At 35.2% G+C, this 22,152-nt stretch overlaps 1 protein-coding gene across 1 annotated transcript; it reads right to left on the reverse strand.

Annotated features, from left to right (window-relative positions):
* Positions 1-902: 902 nt before the first annotated feature.
* Positions 903-20,789, reverse strand: PGAP5 (Per1-like protein PGAP5). Its single transcript, XM_089231913.1, has 9 exons — positions 20,375-20,789; positions 17,333-17,478; positions 14,305-14,375; positions 9,397-9,538; positions 8,072-8,258; positions 6,606-6,674; positions 4,321-4,443; positions 2,869-3,009; positions 903-1,077 (listed from the first exon to the last, which is right to left on the reverse strand). Exons 1-9 carry the CDS (start codon positions 20,453-20,455, stop codon positions 919-921), a joined length of 1,119 nt encoding a protein of 372 aa, XP_089088039.1. The 5' UTR covers positions 20,456-20,789; the 3' UTR covers positions 903-918.
* Between the last annotated feature and the right edge of the window lie 1,363 nt (positions 20,790-22,152).

Raw genomic sequence — 22,152 nt, forward strand, 5'->3', positions numbered from 1 at the left:
TACTTGAGTATAAATATATATTCCCTAAAAAAATCTCACCAAGATAAATCTGTTTGACAGTACAGAAAACCTTTGCATTTTCAGTGTTTTGATATGCCTTCAAAAACGAAAGCAGATTCAAAGAATAATATGCTAAAATTTTAGAGAATAAATATGCCATGCTAAAATGAACACGCCCACCAACTTGTATAAATTAAAACGAAATGTGCATTAATGTATAACATCTGAAAATTTGATGAAACTTGCAGTCAATTTTTTAACAAACTTCCTCCTTATCTTTTTAACCCTCCTAAAATTATTAACAAAAAATTCATTATAAAAATCAGGAAGACATTCTAGGGAGTAGGGTGTCAAAATGGATGCTTGTCACAGGGGGGAAATAAATATATCTTTCCTGTTGCAACTTTGAATCTAACTAAATTATCTCAATTATTGAATTAAATAGTGGCCCTAAAGCAGAATATTTTGCATTGTTCTGTAATGAGCCCTCTAGGCTGACTGGAAATGTTCTGCAGTAAAAGCTCCCATGATAGTGTTTTCTTAAAATTCTTCTAGATTGTTCTGCAACATATGTTGCAGATTTCAGCATATTCTGCTTTTGGGCTGGGTACAGTGGTACCTCAAGTTTAAAGATTAATTTATTTCTGTAAGTTACTTGTATTATGAAATTTTCTTGAAAAGTTTGACCATGGTTTATAACAACAAAATTTTGTAGAATCTTCAATGTCATTATAACTGAGTTCAACTGCATTTTCTCACAACTAAAACATTTTCATCAAACATGCTTTTGCTCATAACTTATACCACACTCAAGTTGAGAGATTTCTAACTCAAGGTACCATTGTATTTTATATAAAAGGTATATCATTAACGACAGAGAGACACCACACATATACACAACATTTTGAGAGAAGGCACCTATGTACTTTTTATTCGGTTATTGCCGAAGAACAATTTGTTTGTTTTGTATATCCAGAAAAGAATAGCGACACTGCCTACAATGTAAATGTCTATTACTGTGCTTTCCTTTGGCATGTAGCATTTCGTTAAAGCATATGTGTCTGGTGCAAATGTTGCCTGGAAAAAAAAAAAAAAAACATTAGCAATTGCTTGACTTCGGCAGCCTAAGACTTGAACTTCTCAGGTTAAAAAATAATAAAAGATGAAATATATCATTTGACTTTGGAGAGAAGATTATAGTAGAATTTTCCAAAATATTGTGTGTTTCTCCCAAATTTCCCCCAATGTGTTCCAATTTCTTTTTTTTTTTGTGGTAAGAAACTCAGATGAATGGCATGAATTCGATGAAGCATGATTTTTTAACAAAAAAAAAAACCATTTATAATGAGAAAAGGAATCCCTTCAAACAGTGAATTTAATGTCCATTGGTTAATAAAATTATTCAATAAATCACAAAAGCAGCTTAAACTGTGATTTCAACCTTCATGATGTTCATGAAATTGACATAACTATCTGTGATACTTCTGTATCACATATAGTTACACACTGTACCAGCATCTGTGTTTTACTATCATCTTCTCACCATTTCCTTTCATACCCTTATGATAGGCAACATTCTGATAAGGACTAACTGATCAGGCACTGAATTCACAACACGTTCTATAAATTCGTGAATAGTTTAAAAATTCTTAAAAAATTTAAGGAATCGGAATATTTGAATGTGATTAGCAAATAACCGAAACCATAGGTATTTTTGTATATCTCGTTTATTGAACAGCATGAGAAGAGCAGGGTAACGCAGAAGTTTAAGGGAATTTAAAAGAGGGTGCAGTGATTTTTTTCTGAAAGAACATTGTGATTTCTGTTTGCTGTTTCTTCTTCTTTATATCATCAAGTATTTTGGAATATGATGGCAAGGCTTCTTCTACCAATTTTTCTACACGTGAAGAGCGTACCATAGAGGGATCTACGCCATGAAAACAATCTATTGCTGATTTGAACGTGCGAAGCCCTTTCGCTGTTACTCATGGTCAACTTGTCTTTTACTTCTTTATCTTGATCTTCTTCATCTGGTACCGCTTCAGTTTCAGGATCAGTCAACTGCATTAATTCCTCCTCAGCCTTTTGAACTGCTATAAATTAGTTGTTCGACTATTATATATTCATATTATTGAACCCTTCTCCACCCACCTGTTTCGCTAACGTGACAATGTCCTTTATAGTCTCTTCAGTTGGCGCAGTAGAAATGGTTGTGCCCTTTAGCGCACATTGTGGCCAAAGGTTAATCCAACCCGAGGTGACTGTTTCTGTCTTGGGAGCTGCCATGGCTCTAGGGATGACAGCAATGTCATTAGCGAGCCATCCAAAAATGAGCCATACTAAACATGCACAACTCAAATTTTGTAAAAAAAACTGAATGACGATTTTTGAGTGTTGCAAAAAAATGGGAAAAAAATTCAATAAATGAAAAACAAACTGCGAATACGGGGGGGCCGACTGTATTATATTGGCTCTCAAGTGCCTATCCACCAATGTCAACAGGAGAAAATTTTAACGAAATTTTCTTTACATAGCTTATTATTTTGCTCATATTTTGTTATATGTGTTTATGTGTAATTAATTAAATAATAATTTATGAAACTAAAAACATAATTTTTATTGGTATATGATACATTTAACAGCATTTTTAACACTATCACACATATGATCTAATCTTAATAATCTGTTTTTCTCCCCAAAATTTCACTAAAATCTTATGCAACTGTAAGGAGTACAATATTCAGTAACAAAAATTAAAGATTTCACTTTTAGAGAGAGAAACAAAATTATTACTGTTAAGCATATGTTCGTTTTCATCTGACATGTTTTCATCATTTATAACAGTAATACAAGTGCAAAGCAACTCACGAGAATGAAACTGGGGTTATTCTTGTTCCTCCAGCTGAATGATGGAAGAGTCCATTCTGGAATTTTATTATTATGTTCAATGAAACAACCATGATGAGTGTGTCCAGAGAAAGCTACTCGTGGCTGCAATATCTTGAGGACCTAGTGAAAAAATATGTAACAATTAAGTATTTAATTAAAAAATAGTTATACCTTTCAAGAATAATCCTAGAAACAACAATTTCAATCAAACAAAATCTATAACTTTGGAATTTATTCGTTATAAAATATTTGTATCCAGAGAATGGATATCTCTACTCTAATTAATAGTTTAACCACTTGCTTGATAGGTTTTTAATTTTTTTCTGAACAGAAAATGTCCGTTTTTTTTTAAAATTCTATTCATATATCTATGTGACAAGAAGTAACAGAAAATTACAGAAATGCATACTTAATTTTTGATTTAAAAATCTTAAAATTTTGATTCACTTATTACCTTTTTGAAATTAAATTTTTTTTCAAAAGCTCTTATTTCATTTTTTTTTTCATGGAGTATAAATAATCTACCTTTTAGATAGATTATGTAACTGTGTAATTAGATTATGCAAGATAGGTATCATTAGGTATCATAAGTATATTTAGATATCGTTATTACTGTGGCATGAAGCCTTAGCGTTTGTGCAGATCTAGTTAAATTTTTACTTTTTGTTAAGGACCTCTAAGAACAAAGATTACACTATCCTTTGCTATGCTCAGGCAAGTCAGTTTTGAGAAGAAGCGGATGCCCGTGCCTGACATGGGCATGTCAGGAAAGTGGTTAACCCCCTCCCCTATCCCACTGCATATATTTTCTAGTTGTAACTTTGTCTAAACCAGCTTGTGCTTTCTAGGAGCTCCACAGCCACTCGAGGAAAATAAAATAAATCAGTAAATTTAGAAGTAAATAAAAAAGGTCTTATATAAGTTCTATGTCATCGAAATTGATTCTAAAAAGGCTCCACCAGCCAAAAAAGTTGGTAACCTTTGCTATAGAGTCTATAGGCACCTATTTTTAAAAGAAAACAAAGATAATTTGCTAATTTTTGCCTTATTTAATAGATAAATCAAGACACTGGAAAAAAGGTATCAATATTATTAAAAGCTACGGATTTTTTCACCTGAACCATATGCTGGCTATTAATATTTAGAGAATAACCAATTCAAGCACAAATTATTACCTATATATATATATATATGCACCTATTATATATTGCTTTATTAATTTTCTTCCAAAGGAAAATATAAGTCAAAGAGCTATATTATTGACTTAAATATAAAAAATTGGGATATAAAGAAAACTTGATCCTTAATCCAGAAAATTCCCTACTCTGGAATCACTTAGGTCTCAAGGGGAGTCCAGATTAAAGGGGTTCTACTGTACTCGTAAAAAAAATAGGAAAAAAAATAATAATGAAATCAAAAATCAACCAGCACCTTTTGAGTTGACTCCTTGGACAAACAGTCCCATTCTTCAGAGAAAGGCTGATTCTTTATTTCCTCAGGGGCAGAATCAGGTTCGTTGCAATTATGGTCAGATGGACGGTATAGAGGAAAATGCTAAAAAAAATAAAAATATCTATCTAATATATATTATCTATCTAAATATCTATCTGAATTTAGTGGCAAACACTTTTCATTTATTTATTTAATAAATTTTTCAATCTATAATTTCTCACCTATTCGACTTACATAGGTTACACTTACTGAAACTTATTTTACTCAAGTCATTCTTAATAAGTCATTCTCATATTATCAAGTCATTTTAAATAAGGTATTCATATTATCGTTAAATTTTTCATTTATGAATGTGAAAGTTGAGCTAATCCCAATGTCACTTTATGATTAGTTCAACATCATAACATGATTGTTTTAAATCTGCAAAATAATATACTCGACAAAATTTATAAAATTCAGTAAAGCACTGTTAATGTTTTGGTGCTCTGAGTTAGGTATATCTAATCCTAATGAGAGAGGGGCAGCTTAAGAAACGGTGCACCCAGACAGCAGGTTTTTAAAAAAAACAAGGGGGCAGCTGCTTAAGTTTTCATTAGATACAAAATTTTTTTTTAAATTTCCAACATAGTCACATCACACTTTTAAGCCATAAATCTGAGATAGACAATGCTTGGGGTCGTATGTACATTTAATGCTACCCAGGGCCACAACTAGATGCTTGGTCACCCGGGGCAAGTGCACATTTTGGTGCCCCCTTGTAATGTTGAAGGTAAGGTTTGAGAATGAAATTTGTGCCAGCTTTGGTCCAGCGCCAGGGCATGAGACCTGCCTGCCCCCCCCCCCAGTTGCAGCCTTGATGCTACCCCCCCCCCCCCAGTTGTTCTGGAATGGTCCATTACAGCAAAGGTAAAATTTTGCTTCTTGTCCGGCTCTGGAGCCCCAGAAATGCCATTGAAATAAATTTCTTAATAAAAGTAGCATCATTATACTTTTCCTTCACAGGATAAATGTAAGTAATGATGGTTCATCAATGAGAGTTGTAATGTGGAACAAGTTACCTGGTATAACCTGGAATGACAATAATCCTGGACCAAAATGCTGAACAGTTTCTTTAAAAGTGGGACATATGTGGTCACAGGCGTTTTTTTTAGTAAACAATGCTGTGCAAATTTGTACTGAAAAAAATCATGCATATCCCAGTCACCTAGCTTAAAGCTCTGTTAGCCTCCTGCCAGGGTCATCTTTAAGGGTGGCACATGAGACTTTGCACCCAGGTGGTAGGTAAGCTTGAGCCACCCCTGACCATGCGGAATGTATCTTGACACACCAGATATTACTAGATTCTATTTAACTCTCATAAAATTCAATTTTTTTCTTTAATAATTCTTTTGTATATATATATACACACACACTGAATGGTACCATGCATTGGACAGTTAAACCTAACTTAGCTAATTGCTCATATCGTCCCACTTATGCCAGAGACATTAATGTGCAAGTTTTCACTTTTTTGGTTTATCAGCTGGTTGGATCACTTATTTTGCTATACGTTTTGTCAGAAACATAAATGCGTATCCCTATTGAAACACATTACAAAACAATTTAACAATGATAGAGTAAACATTCAAATGTAATTTCCCGAAGTTTTTGAAATTTGGTCATTGATTTTTTATTATAAGGGGGGACAATAAACAGGGTTTCTGAATTCATGGTACAAACTTTAAGAGGGGATATAAGATATAATCAAAATTCTGTGTTTCCATTTAAAAAAGCTACTCAAATTTTGTTGACAAGATTTGGTTGAGAAAAGTAGGAAATTTTATCAAAAAGTTGGACAATTGAGAGCTCTGTATCCATTAACACAAACACCTCATTAGCAGACAAAATTTTTGGTCCCATGGGTGTCCGTTAGTGAGAGGTCTGTTTTCGAGAGATGAAAAATACTGAAGTGTATAAAAAAAGTGAATATATTCCCTTTTGATAGAAACGACTGACTTTACATTGTAATTTTTACCAAAAAATATTCCTGTTTGAATAATCCCGGTTGCATTATCTGACAGAGTTTATCCCAAAGATTCATAACCTGTTGAAAGGTGAAAATGTTTTCAGAAAAAGTGTAAATGTGTTCTCTTTTGAAAATAAGCTCCTCAATTGATACTTTAGCTGAAACAAAGGCTTAGAAATTTAAACATAATTTTTTTTTAATCACTTATACTGTTTTTTTTTGTAAATGCTGTAAGCTTTCATGATAAATAATGAAATACCTGAATAAAAATAGGTTGACTATAATGATGAATTTTCAGCACATTATCACAGCTATCAGTTTTAACACCCTGAAATAAATATGGTATTTACGATACATATAATAAGTATACACATTTACAAAAAAATATGACATGCTTTTCTTGAATATATATCAATCAGAGTTGTACAAATCTATCACCTAACACACCCCGTGGCATGTAAAAAATATTGACCAGGCATATATTTTTCTTTTCCCATATTCTATAAGAGATGGAATATAAAATACTGATTCAATGCCTGACGAGCATATCCATTTTTGGAGATCCGTCCAGCCCTAATGTAAATGCAAATTTTGTATGCAGTAAATGCAACTTTTGTTCCTCTCCACATTATAAAAACATTTAAATTTGAAGAATCAAATTCCCCCCCCCTTTTCCCAGTAATATTTTTGAAAAACCAAAAATAGAATGCCACACATTAACACATGCGGAAAAAATTTCTCCATGAGCATGGTGTGTCCTGAATAGCAGTGACCTGACAGCATAATGTGGCCAATAGATAGCAGAACTGTAGCTTTATCTCCTTTGAGGATTTATATATAAATGCTTGGTAACAGTCAGCATGCCATGATTAAGATGCTGTGTAAGCTGTAAGCATTCCATGTATGTATTTATTGATGTTGTAATAAAATGGTTTAAAATATATATAATCTGGTCATGAGGGGTGTATAATAAATAAATCAAAAGAAAATTAAGGCACAACAATAGTGAGGTCAACACCAGATCAGAGGTCTTCAAAAGCAATACATCTTCCAAAATGCTTGGTCTGTTGACTGTTTTCTTTCAGGAGGAAAAAGAAATGATACCAGAGAATTTTCTTTGAGGATTTGTCTACATAGATACTAGGCAACAGTCAGTGTGCTATCCTGACGGTGTGTGGGTACTATGCATAATCTTTTTTTAATCTTTTTGTTGCACCTCTGTCCGTTTCTGCATGTGAGGGCTAATTAAAATGGGAAATTTGTTTACAATTCTTATTTTAATTATCAATGCTTCAATCAATGCGACAATGCAAGGTTATGGTGTCGCAGGGAATTTTTCTCCAATAGGGTTGTTAATAAATGGAATAGCTTACCCCCGGAGGTAGTAAATTGTAACACAATTGACACGTTTAAAAAGAAATACGATAAACATGTTGGGGTAAATCGAGAAGCTATCCATTCTTAGAATAAGACAACCATAAGTATTCTTTATGGGCATTGTATAATATTTTATCATGTGTATATATTGTTTGTAATTTGTGTTAATTGCATTTTTAATTGGGTTGCTGTATTTTTGAAACATATGACAACCATATTTTTATGGGCATCTTTTTATCAGCCACCTCGTTGGGCATTTTGCCTGTTGTGGCGTTGTATTTGTATTTGTATGTAAAAGAAATACAGAAAATTAATAAATTAGACAAAAATGAAAATCAGGAGGTCTACCTTGGCACATTTTAAGGCTTTAGATATTTCTTTCAATTTTTTCTCAGCACCTGTGCAAAGAAAGCAAGTATCACCTTGAAGAGCCATGCTGTTTACTAAGACAAAATTATTGCCACGAATCTGTAATATTTCAACTGATGAAGTATTGAAGGCCTTTTCAAAACGTTTTTCTGTTGTCTGAGTGATTCTATAATAAAATAACAAAATTTGAGTAAACTTTTTGCTTCGAGTGAGGTTTTTTTTTTTTTTTCAAACTTGTAGCAAATATAGTTTTGCATAACATAGCACAGCTGGACAAATCTCCAAAAATTTACATGCCCAATTGGGCATGGGACTTAAAATAATGCATGGCCGAATAAATATTTCACATGCTCGAAAAATATTACTAAATATTATAACTGGATTTACTAATTTCATAGTAAAAATCATTTCTCATTGTTAAAAGAATGCATAAAACAGCTTCATGTAATAGTTTTATTCACATAATCACCTTTAAAAAAACTTAATGAATACACAAATTTTTAAAATATGATGAAAACCAGCCCCCTTTCTTGTTAAGACATCCTATTAGATTCATGGTCCAAATTTGTATTTTGCACTATCAATGCTGATCCTCATAAAATTAATGTGGTCACTACTCGAAAATCTAACATCGGCCAATTCTAATTTTTCACGCAGTTGGTGTCTGGATAAAAGTCAGTAAGTCATTGTTCACCTTCCTTTGCTCATGGAATTATGGCTGATTTATGTTCCAGGACTGGAGTTGGGCAGATGTGAGGGATACAACAAGCACTAGGCAGCACAATGTTAAGGGTTGTAAAAATTAAAATACATTAAAATGCACTGACTGCAAAGCGAAGTCCTAGCTGTAAATTAAATTATAATAACCAGTAGCTTCTAAATAACAATTATTTAGGAGCTACCGTCAATAAACCTTATTATGCAGCACGTCTAGAAAGTCCTAGTTAACCAAGCTTTTCTCTGCTCAGCTGGTTATAGGACATAGTTTTATTTAGGATGCTTACGTCATCAACCACCCCTTTTTGAATACATAAAATATTCTAAGCTGCTGAAGAAATTTTGCTGACAGGGGGGGGGGCAGTGTTTTGCTGACGGGGGGGGGGGAAGGGGTCAAAAATGACTGAAAATCTGTTTACGTGATACTTGAATGGCCCCTAAGCCCACATTGAACATGTTATTGAGAAAAATACATGCCCGGTGAAAATTTTTACATGCATGTCGGGCAATAGATTTGTCCAGCCCTGCAGCTCAGTAATATTTATGTAATAATGATAATTACAGAACTTGATAAGATTGATTTTTACCTGTAATGAAATCCTACATCATGATTACCCATAATTACATGAAGTTTTGTTCTATCAGGAACATAGAAAATACTATGGAAGCGTTTGACATAGTTCTCAAATTCTATACTATCACAAAAGAAGCCTTCATCAAAAATATCTCCTGAGGAACAGAAATATAAGCTTGGTAAATAAAGGATATGCATATTGAACATGAGAATACATGATAAATGCATTATACATGGAAGTGTTTATATTATAAAATTACCATACTATGTATATAAAATTCAGCTCTAAAAGTATGCCCTCTGATCTGCAGAAATAGAAATTACAAAAGATAGGCGGCATAAAATAAAAAGATTGTACTGATTCGCAATTGAAAAGCCTTCAACTACTTGCTGTTTCGCCTTATCAGTGTTTGCAGATACACATCTAAATGCTTGATTTACGCCTCAAAATCAAATTTTACTCTTCCAAATTTTGTTGAGGAGTGAAAATAATCCTTAAAATTTTAGGGGTTCCTTCAAGTTATTTCTCTGTTTTTCATATAAAAAGAAATACCCATGTTCACTTACAAAACTGCTCTTTAAATTTTTAGAGAAAGCTAATTACTAGGCCTCAGATTTTTATGTCTTTGCATTTTTTTTTCTTCATATTTTACTATTTTTTGTGATAGAGCATATTTTGCATATTTCATAACTTTCAATAAAAAATCAATTTTTTCCCCAGCTATTAAAATTCTGCTTTAGACTGGTTTTTTTTTTCAGTTCCCACCTCTGGCAAGAGCTTATTCTTCTCTGTTATTCGCCTCCAGAACGTACCTCCCTCCCACCAAACCTGGGCCATCTACAGAGGATCAAACTCTCACCAAACATTCACCACATTCCCACTGCACCAACTATATGCGTTCATACAATATCTTAGCAATGTTTTTGAAAATCATGCACAAGCACAGTGAGTGTTTAGTGTATATCATTTAGGGCTAGGATTTTTATGCACTAAAAATTAAACATCATCGCTGATTGGTAAAAAATCCTGAAATTCAGGTTTTTCAATCATTCAGCAACAACATTGAATTCTTAGAGTATGAAAAATACTAGGTATTCAACAACACTAGTGTGTGACTAAAAATAAATTAATTATCTGAATCGGTGATGGTAACTCATGGGAAAAATTGGCTAATATATTGATCCATGGAAATTTTTAGCGTTGGTGGGAAATTTTGAGAGTTTTATCAAATAAAAATAATTATTAATTTCTTTTTAAATTTTGTGCAATGCTTTTCGGAAAGTAAATACTCAGCCAGATAGTTTTACTTATAGATGGCAGCACATTAATTCTGAATTTGTGTGTGTGTGTGTGGGGGGGGACATTCAAAAAGGAAAATTTTGGCTCAATGAGATTACCATCACTACTTCTGATCAAGTTCGAGCAGGTAAAAACCATAAGGCTTCAATATTTTTTAATTTTTCAGAAGTTTTCATTATAGTAATTGTAAATAATTTTTGTATCAATTGTGAATGATTTGTATATTATTGTGAATGATTTGTGTATTATTGTGAATGATTTGTGTATTATTGTGAAATCGAATTTTCAACATACCTAAAGTGAAGCAAAGGACTTCACAGAAACTGAAGAAATTTGCTTCTGAATATGGTGAGAAAGTGTTCTACACAGATGAAACAATATTGTTTTGCTAACTGTTTGATACTAAAGTTCCTGCAAAAAGCAAATCCACTATGCTGTTTCTGTTTTACATTAAAATATTTCTGTGTGTGTGTTTGATACATTAACTGCAAAAAAAATATTTGAAAGCAATGTTTTAACTCTCTGATACTCGTTGTGGTTAGCACTGTAAAACGAAGAATTCATATTCATACAATAAGTAATGGTTCAAAATAGTTTAGACTGCATCAACACTTCTCATTACCATATTGTTTTGCTAAAACTAATGTTATCTGAGATAGGAATGACAAATTTTTTAGAACATATTTTTTATTTTATAGAGCATATTTAGAGTTTTTAAGGGCATAAATGTATTTTTATACAGTATTTTTTTAACGTTTTTAAGACATAAATATTCTAGCCCTACTAATTACTCTTTGAAAAATTATTTTTTCAGATAACACTGCTCCCCTATACAACCATTGACACCGAACTAGAAGGGATACACGCAATAGTATAACATGGGTGCTACTGCACCGGCAATGATATTCTTCTACCACACTATGCCTTTCATTGCAATCTCATTCCCAGGAAATGAAGAAAGAGTTTCATTTGCATTCAATTTGAAAATACATTCATTTCAAGAATAAACTGTAAACCAAATACATAATAATCACAGCATCTAAAATCCCCCATTGCACGGTAGTCTAGATTGATATGGCATTCATGTAATGTACCAAGAGACATTCAAAAGTTTTCAACAATTCAAAATTTTTTCAGCGCTCGTACGAATCTTTATTGGTATAGAGGTCTCTTATGGCCTCCTCATTTTAGAGCCAAGACAAAGGCCAGGATTTCCCATGAACTTCCTACTTCCTCTAAAATTAATCAAATAATTAAAAAAAAACAAAAGTAAGTTAATAATAGTATTCATCCCGGGCTCCCCAGATATTTTTATCGACCATACAAGCGTAAGAACCAAATGCTACTCTGCTACCAAATCATACACACACCACATAAATATACCTCTGGTACAGCGGTTCTAAACCTTTTTTGACTCATGGAACCCTCTTCAGTAGAAGATTTCTATGGCGAAGCCCCCCCCCCTCCCCCATAGGTCTATTTTTAATTTATTCAACAAAGTTATTGTTGATGTATTTTTATTGTTTAAAAATATTTGTAATTATTTTTTTCAAATTTACTGTATTTCTTTTTATTTTCCTAGAGTGCCTGAGGCCCATGAAGAACACACACCAGGGTCGTCTTAAGAGCATCGTGGGCCCCCGGGCCAAGTGATTTTTCTGAGGCCCTACTTGGCAAATTTTTGAAAAATTAACTACTTCTCAATTTTCTGAGGCCCCTGTTCTATTGAGGTGCCCGGTTGGACCCATGCATTAAGACTGCACTGGTGCACACAGAGCACCAGTTGAGAACTGCTGCTCTAGTACATGCTATAAAAAAGTCTGTGCATATGTGTAGCACTGATTTATTTATAATGTCTGAGCTATGCTTGTTTCGTGTTGGTAAGTGTTTCATAGCATGACTACTACAAGAAGTCTGGGAAGAAAGCAAGTTATTCAGAAGTGGTTTTAAACTGTATGGCAACCTGTTCTAAATATCCTATATGTGCATGAAATAAACATGGTATGAAAAAATTATCAAACCATCTAAAAAATGTGCATTCAATATATCATCCAATTTTACTTAGGAAAAAAACCTATAATATAAATCTAATTAAAATAGCCTCATCATTAAAGGAACTGTAATATGGCCAGTCTTGAGTCTCCACCTTAATTAATAATTATTAGAGTTTATCAATAATAATTAAAAAATTTTGAACAAAAGAAGGCATAATGTAAAAAGGATGTTAGATTGAAATCCTTGAACTTTTTAAAAATTAAAAGAGCTTACAGAGAAATCTTTTCATGCAATGCATGTTTAGAATTAATTGTGGCTTTAAGATAATAATAATAATTACTTTAGACAGATATTTTTATGTGAAAAAAATTATGTAGGCTTTTTTGGTAATGGAATAATTACACCTTATTGTACTATGCAGTACAACTTATTGAAATACCATCACTAGCATAGTTTCATTATGCACATGGTTATCTTTTTTAAATGCAGTAATTTCACATTTTATGTAACTACTACTACTTATCAGTACAAGCATCTTGTAAACATTCCACCAAGGAATTTCTAACAAATTGGTGCATGCCAAAACATATGTTCTCGGTATATGTGTAGTTGTAACATATGTTGCCAGAGTTTGATATGTTTCATATTCTAGTGTTTTCATCTAGCCTCAATATTTTGAAGTAGAAATGGCAGATACTCAAATTTTTCCATGTATGTCATATTTTATAACTCTTACTACTTAACCATACATGCAGGAACATGTTTCTGTGCTGGAAACATGCGGAAGTATATGCATGGCCCTAACATATTTACGTTGTCACAGTTGCGCTTGTTTTATGTTTTTGCTGGTGCTGTAATTTATCTTCCATGTTCCTAAGTGAAGATACTTGTGTACTCTATAAGTCAGTGGTTCCTAAATTGGGATACCTGGGCCCTCAGGGGCCACAGTTTTTTACTGGGGGTCTATGGCTCAATTGTAGAATTATAAAAAAAAGTAATGCTAAGTTGAAAAAATATTACTAAGAGTGGAAAGTTTTAATAAATTAACATAAAAAGCACTGCTACAGGTAGTGGTAGACTGCACCAGTAATATTATGATTTGACAAAAATTGTATTTGTGGTGACAGCTCTTGGATAGTGGTATGAAATGTTGTTTTAGTTCTTTTGCAGTCCAGTAGATTGCATTGCTACCACATCACATTTACTAGTACTGGATAGAATATCCTCCATCATTTGAGAACATTCTTGCTGTTAAATGGCTGTAGTTTCTGCTGCTACAAATGAGGGGCTCCCTGACTAAAAGTGGGGGTCCATGGCAGCCACCGAAATTTCTAGAAGAGGGGGTCCACAACTAAAAGTATTTGGGAACCACTGCGCTCTAAGCGATTAATGCTTGAATTTCCACGTTATCCAAGTATCCTGCGGCAGGTCTGCCTGCTCTTTGCATAGAGACTTTTTCAAATGAAAGATTGGCTTGCATACACACCTTTAACATTGGGAAAAATACCCATATTTTATACATGTAAAACACAATAGTGAAATAGCAACATGCCACAAATTTACATCAGTATATATAGGCCTATAATACAGCACATTTCTCTTAAAAATATATAACTGTCATCTCACCTAAAATAAATACAACATGAGGATTATGAAGAGTCATCGTTGTTTGGAATGTTCTGTACATCTGCCACTCCCTAAAGAAAATTTAAATGGATACAAAGCTTATCACTTTTTATAAAATTGTTTTAGTAAAAATAAATGTATCCATTTTTTTCTTCAATAAAAAGATTCTTTCGCAACGAAATATAAATATAATCAGCTATTTTTCACAGCAAAATGATAAAGATTCAACCAAATCTTCACTGAAATGATATCATTTAATTAATTTTAATTGAAATTTAATTAATACACCAAGACAAATACAGAATACAAATACACAAACACATATTACATTCCAATATTAACCCAAGGGATCGTACGATCCATTTAGTAATTTTGATATTGATATTTAGTAATTTTAAAAAATTATTAAAATTACTAAATATCAAATAGTTTCAGTACATAAAATATCTCCATTAAGAAGTGGCATCTAATAGTATTAGACCAGGAGTCTCCAACCTTTCAGACAATGTGGGCCAAAAAAAATTCCATGAAGCCAGAGGGCCAACAAGTAAAACTGCAGTATTTAGATTCTCATAGAGTGTCTTAAAGGGTGGGTCCCCCACATCAGTCAAACAAGATGGGGGGGACCTCATAAAATTCAAGAATTTCATCTGTTCTGAGAGAGCATTTTTTTTTCATTATATACAAATTTTCATTATATAATTCTGATTTTTTTTTTCATTAATTCTGGATTTTTTTTTCATTAATTCTGAATTTTTTTTTCATTAATTCTGAATTTTTTTTTTCATTAGTTATAAAACTATGTTTTTATTGAATATGAATTTGTTTTGAGAAATTACTTTTCCACCACATATGAATTTTTACCAATTCTGAAATTATTTTTGCATTAAATATAAAGTATTCCATTAGATCCCGGATATAACTAAGATCACCGATTTGGGAATTCTCATTTACGAGCGGCTTAGGTTTTCTGAACATTGTTCAGCGGTGGTAAAAAAAGCGAATAGAATGCTCGGTCTCATTTTCAAAAAGGTCCCTTCGCGTTCTCCTAAAGTCATTCTTCCGCTTTTTTGAGGCTTAGTTCGTCCTGGACTGGAGTATGCTGTAAGATTTTGGAGACCATACATACAGAGGGACATAGACTTGGTTGAAGGGGTGCAGAGAAGAGCTACGCGTGTCCTTATTGGCACACGGGGCTTGAGTTATGAAGAGAGACTTCATTTTTTGAATATGTTTACATTGGATGAACGCAGGTGTCGAGGAGATATGATTGAAATGTTCAAAATTTTCAATGTGGATAGATAGGATGGACCATGAACTTTTAGTACACCGCCAATCGACTGCTTTTACAAGGGGACAACAGTATCGATTGGTGATGGACAATGCAAAGCTATGGTGTCGCAGGGAATTTTTCTCTAATAGGGTTGTTAATAAATGGAATAGCTTACCCCCGGAGGTAGTAAATTGTAACACAATTGACACGTTTAAAAAGAAATACGATAAACATGTTGGGGTATATCGAGAAACTATCCATACTTAGAATAAGACAACCATAAGTATTCTTTATGGGCATTGTATAATATGTTATCATGTGTATATATTGTTTACAATTTTTGTTAATTGCATTCTAATTGGGTTGCTATATTTTTGAAATATATGACATCCATATTTTTATGGGCATCTTTTTCTCAGCCACCTCGTTGGGCATTTTGCCTGTTGTGGCATTGTATTTGTACTAATTCTGAAATTGTATTGTCATTAAGTATGAATTTTCATTAATTATGAAACATTTTTTCATCAATGAACATTGTGATTACTTCATTTTTTAACAAGATGGAGTGCCCCCCCCCCATATTTCCTGCAGAATGTGTGTGAGTACCTTAATGCTGAATTGCCTCATCATTAGATTGGACAAGCTTCCAAAGATGATGTTCCTCTGCCTCTAGTGTGGATCATGCCATGTTGGGAAGAGAATGGCAAAAACTGGATTATTGCATTGATGTATGCTGTGTGAGCAAGGGTTCACACATCGAACACCTGTAAGGTCTGTAAATAACTTGAAATGTCTCTGTATTCAGTGCAAGGCTCCCTTCCACTGCACTCATCATAGTCGCCCCACTATAGCATTCCAAAACCCTGGAGGGAATTACGAATCACCCTGTATATTAAGGTTTCTGTGTTAGTATTTCCATCTTAGTGAGTCAGTGAATCATTTCTCCCTTTCATATATATATATATTTTTTTGCTGTCATCATTAATTACTTCTTTCATTTATTAATGAGGTTAAATAATAAATAATGATAATAATTTTATCATATTTATTTTGAAATTATTTTTTTCATTTATTTACTTTTTGCCAGTCTTCGAATTACTTCTCCCATTTAGGCCTATTTAGTTTGCAGTGACTGTTATTACTTATCAGTTGAGCATCAATTGAAAACACAGTCCTAGATAGATAACCACAAACAGTAGTTGAGTGCATTGCAAGATGAGTCTGGTCACTTAGAAATAGGTGCAAATCTAAGGTGATGTGTTATGAAGGGTTATTTATTGTTTAGTTTCATTGAATTGTCCTGTATTTTACAGGACTAATGAATATTTCCTTTATTTTTTGTCTCATGAGAAGGCATCACCCCATGCGCCACCTTCCCCTGGATCCATGCAGGAGCTGAGGCAGATATCTTCAGCTGCAAATAAAGCATAGGCAGATATTTTCTGCTACAAATGGAACCGAGGCATACACCATCAACTGCAAATAAAGCCAAGGTGGTTTTTTTTGGCAGCTGATGGAAAGTAATATAGATTGTTATCCACATTACTTACATTTGCAGCTGATAAGTAACTTATGGATTGTTATTATTTGACATGCAATAAAAACATTTCAAATATATTTTTCAGAAATACTGAGCTTCTTAATGATGGTAAACTCCCAAAAAATTACCCACATTTTCACGGTGCGGTTAGCAGTGATTGTCAAGAAGTTTCACTCAATTTCAATGTTAGAAAAACTTATGTAACGTATGTTCACCTTCGTAGTTTGTCAAACCAGTGACCAAATTTTGGACCAAGTAGGTGTGTATCTGTCAGTAAGACTGCTTTCACAACAGAGGATTCCATTTCTGTGTTTATCTGTGGCCAGGTACATTGAAGCAGCACTAAATAGTAAATCAAAACCTGAAATTAAAATTTCATGAAAAAATTTAGCAACAGTCTAAAGAGACCTTCTTGAATACTTTATGTTAGGACTATCCTATTCAGACCCATCATTTGGGAGGGGGGGAGGGTCTGGCTTTAAAAAATACAATAGAAGTGGACACAAGTAAGGTGAGATATATAGGCCTCTAGGCATGTATTGAGTATATGTTCTTTGCCCTCCCCCCCCCCGGGAAAAAGTTGAAATGACAGGCCTGATCATATTACCAAAAACATAATTTTTTTTTAATTTTTCTTTGTTTCATCAAGTAAGCCCCCCCCCTTCCCCCACCATTTAGATTTTAGGGCTTGATAAATTGAAAAAATAATAATAATGATTGAGTATCGGCCAGATTTCAGAGGAGTCAAGCATCTACAGTGAAACCTGTGTATAATGATATAGCGATAAGGTGTATAACGATAAATTTACGTCCCTCTTTTGCTCATTCACATGCTCTAGATCACACTTTAGGCAGGGCCATCTTAAGAGCATCATGGGTCCCGGGGTTAAATGATGTTTATGAGATCCTACCTGGAAAATTCTTCTTCTCGTTTTTCCTGAGTCCCCCAGGCCGTGCCCGGTTGGGTCCAGGCATTAAGACGGCACTAGCTTTAAGATACTCACTGGCCTGGTGTTCCACCCGTAGATCATTCAGATCATTCTTTTGGTTATTCACATGCTCGCATAGACTCTAGGCCCATGGCCCCCCACAAGGGGTGGGCTGACAAGGCTCCTGCCCTGGGGCCCAAGAGGATTTTAATCATTTTTTTGTTTTTTGACGCTATAAATTCATCATAAGGGGGGGCCCCATGAAAGTCTGGTTGGGGGGCCAGTAAAAGATCCCAGCCTAGAGGCCCTGCTTCAGGATGTGGAAGCCATGCTCTAGGCTACTCTTTTGTTCACTCACATGCTTGCAAACTAGGTCATTCACTCACCTGGATCTCACTTCCTAAGTCACTATTTCCATCATTTACTTACTTGTACATGCTCTAGATAATGCTTTTGGTAAGGTTGCTCACTGACCTGCCCCCCCCCCCAGGCCACTCCCTTTTGATTATTCACATGCTTACAAACTCTCTAGGTCAGCGGGATAATTTTTATTTACTACCATTGCATAAATGGCGCATTTTATACTGTGAAATTACAATTTACTCAATTTTATTTTATATGCAAATTATAAAAAACAGCATGTTCCCGCAAAGCTGACAGGGATCCATCCCGGGGGCCTGGTACGTTTCTTATAATTTTTTTCTCACACATTAAATTCACTGCAGAAGGGGTTTGTGAAAAATTTGTCGAGGGGAGTCAGAGATCATAGACTAGGGGGCCACTGCTTGCAGGATATGGGGAAGGGGGGCATGAGCTCGGGATGATTAACACAATTTTTTGTTTTTCACACTATAAATTCACTACAGAGGGGCCCATGGAAAGTCTATCCCAAGAGCTTTTGCCAAAGATCCCGGCCTAAGGGCTCTGCAGGATGAGACGGTCATTCCCATGGGACAAGAGGATATTGCTATTAACCTTGATATCAACTGAACTTACTGATATTAACCTTCACTACAGACAAAGGTGGATTTATGATTGTGCTGCCTGTGACTTACGCAAATTTTGCTGCCCTTCTCCTATTCTAGTCTAATTTTCTTGACCACTAATTACTCAAATTTACCACTTTAGGCTACAGCCTATATACCTGCTCAGGACCCCCCCCCCCTCCCCCGTGAATATGCCAGTCTCTAAGCCATTCTTTTTGTCACTCATCACACTTGCACACTTTTTTTTTGGTCAATCTTTTGGATGTTCACTAACTTAGTCCATTGCTCTCTGGATCACTTTATTGGTCATATACATGATCACTGACCTGGTCCCTGGCTCTCTAGGTCACTTACATGCTTGCATACTGTTTTGGTCATTAACAAGCTCAGTGCAGCTCACTCTTACAATCACTCACAAAACTGATCCCATGGTCCCATTGGTCATTCTTACAATCACTCATAAACCTGATCCCATGTTCTCTTGGTCACTCTTTCAGGTCACTCATATACCTGCACACTGTTTTGGTCATAAACTCTCTAGGTCATGCTTCTGCTTGCTCACTGACCTGGTTCCTGGCTCACTATGTCACTCTTTTGATCACTTACATGCCTGCAAATTCTCTAGAAAACTTGTTTGGTCACTCAATGACCCTCATTCTTTAGCAGAGGCTGATTTATGGTTTTACCAAGTGAGCAAAAAAAAATTTTCTCAGCTTCTCCGAACATACCGCCAAGTGCTTATTGCCCTGGCTATATACAAATTTTGCCACCCCTTCTCTGACTCTACTACTTTTCTTGATTACTCATTCTCTTCATCTAAGTGACTCCTTTGGTCATTTACATGCTCGCAAATTCTCTAGGTAGCTTGTTAGGTCACTCACTGACGTAGTGCCTCATTCTCTGAGATAGGAATGAGGTTTATGATTTTTACCAGATTTATGGTTTTACCACCCATGGTTAAAAACAAAAATTTTGCTGCCTCTCCTTGCCGAACTGCCCTGGCTACATGCAAATTTTGTCGCGCTCCTACCATTCTACTACTTTTCGTGGTCACCCATTCTTCAAATTTGCCACCAATGACCAGTGCTGTCTTCAGGAAGGGGGGGGGGGGTGGATACTCTCAACAGAAGAGAGGTTTAATAAAAATGAGATCTGGTTGAAATTTTTGAGAGTAAGCATGTAAATTTGCCTTTAGGAACTGAGAAAAATCCTTTGACCACGGGGCCCATGATGCTCTTAAGACGACAAGTTTCTGCGGGGGGGGTGTTCAATTACTATTTTTTTTTAAGCAAAAGCTGTTCTTCTGTGTACATGTGAAATAATTTCAGTACGGCATACTCACTTCGCAAATGAAAAACAACAAGCCGATAAGAGACAATGTTTTGGTCAAATGCATCCAGTTGAGGCACCCCCTGTGAAACATCTCGAATCCACCACAGCTGATTTTCCCCAATCGATCAGCAGCTTCAGGCACATCGGAATCGAATTTCCGCGCGATTATTGTTATAACAACTATTAACAACAACGCAACAGCAACAATCCACGTGCATGATCTATCTCCTCCTCCAACCGCTAGCAAAGCCCTCAACAATGAATTTAAAAATTCTCCAGTCCATGGGGATGGAAAAACCACATGTGTTTACACTATTGTTATCTCACGGATGTAAACATGAAAAAAAAAACACGCCAACAACAATAACAAAAAAAATATATCAATTATGACGCCAAAAGGTTATATCACCGTACTGTATTTTGGCGACTAGGAAGCTTAGCTTTGGCGATTAAAATTTTATCGTGGTAACCCTGTAGAAAGGAATTGCTAGATCAGCAGGTTTTTTTCGCCAAATTGGGCTGGTTTGAAAAAAAAAACTGCAAATATTTGGCTTTGGCGGGTGGCGGTTTTTTGCCAACAGTGTAAAGCTTTTGTTAATTGAAACTCGTAGGAAATTTTCCATATTCATGGAAAAAAAATTCAGAAATTTGTCCATTTGGTGAAATTTTTCAGCATTTGTGGAAAATTTTGAGAGTTCAACAAATACCGGTAGATGGCAGCATATTTTGTGTAATTGTGTGGGAGGAAACTTTTACTCAAACAAAAGAAAAATTTTCCAGGGAAATTTTGCAAGGCGAGGTTATACCCTCTGATACCGTGATACGACTTTGGTTCGTGGAGAATTTCATGCCCCCTACGAGGGTATGGCTTGAGAAGGCCCGTTATTTAGGGAGCCCCTGGCTTTTGAAAATACACTAAAAATGGTATATATATACATACATTGAGTACATGTGCTTTGCCCCCCCCCCCCCGGAAAAAATTGAAATGACGGCCCTGGGCTTGAGGGAAAGTCTTGGGGGCCAGGGACCATCCTCATCATTTTTTGCTTTTACACGCTATAAATTCACTATAGAAGGGCCTGTGAAGATCCCAGATTAGAAGCCCTGCTGATCTAGAAAAGTGGTTCTTAACCTTTTGGAAGCCTGCGGGGTGTGTATGTTTTTTTTGTTGTTGTTGTTTTTTTTGTGGCGGAAGGCCCGGTCATACACACAATCAAGAGGAACAAAAGGAAAAAAATTAAAAGGGATCACTCACGCAAGGCCGTCTTAAGACCATCATCGGACCCCCGTTCCAAGTGATTTTTCTGAGGCCCTACCTGGCAAATTCTCGAAAAATTCAACCATTTTTCATTTTTCTGAGGCCCCCGGGCCGTGCCCGGGTGGACCAATGCGTTAAGACGGCACTGCACTCACGGCCCGGTTTGACTAATGTTAAGGTCCGGCGGTTGAGAAACACTGCTCTAGGCTATGCCGTCTTTACGAATAAGCTCACCCGGGGGGGGCCTCAGGTTCAGGGAAGGGCTTCATGAAATCATGAAAATGAAATGTGGTTAAAATTTTCCGAAGCTAGCGTGTAAACAGGTAGGCAATCATTTCCAGTAGGGTAAGAGCCTCCGAAAAATCACTTTACCTGGGAGCCCATGATGTGGGGGGGGGGGGGGTTCAGGGCCGCAACTAAATGCTTGGTCAGCCGATACTCCCAGTTATAATGTTGAAGAATAAGTTAAAGGCTGGAATTTTCTTCCCCGCCGCCCGGTTCGGGCACCATACCCACCTGCTCCCCTCTTA

This window comes from Pholcus phalangioides, unplaced genomic scaffold (assembly GCF_987345545.1).
Source record: "Pholcus phalangioides strain wild (caught in Gottingen) unplaced genomic scaffold, Ppha-v1.0 ptg000001l_1, whole genome shotgun sequence".
In the NCBI taxonomy this organism is placed as follows: domain Eukaryota; kingdom Metazoa; phylum Arthropoda; class Arachnida; order Araneae; family Pholcidae; genus Pholcus; species Pholcus phalangioides.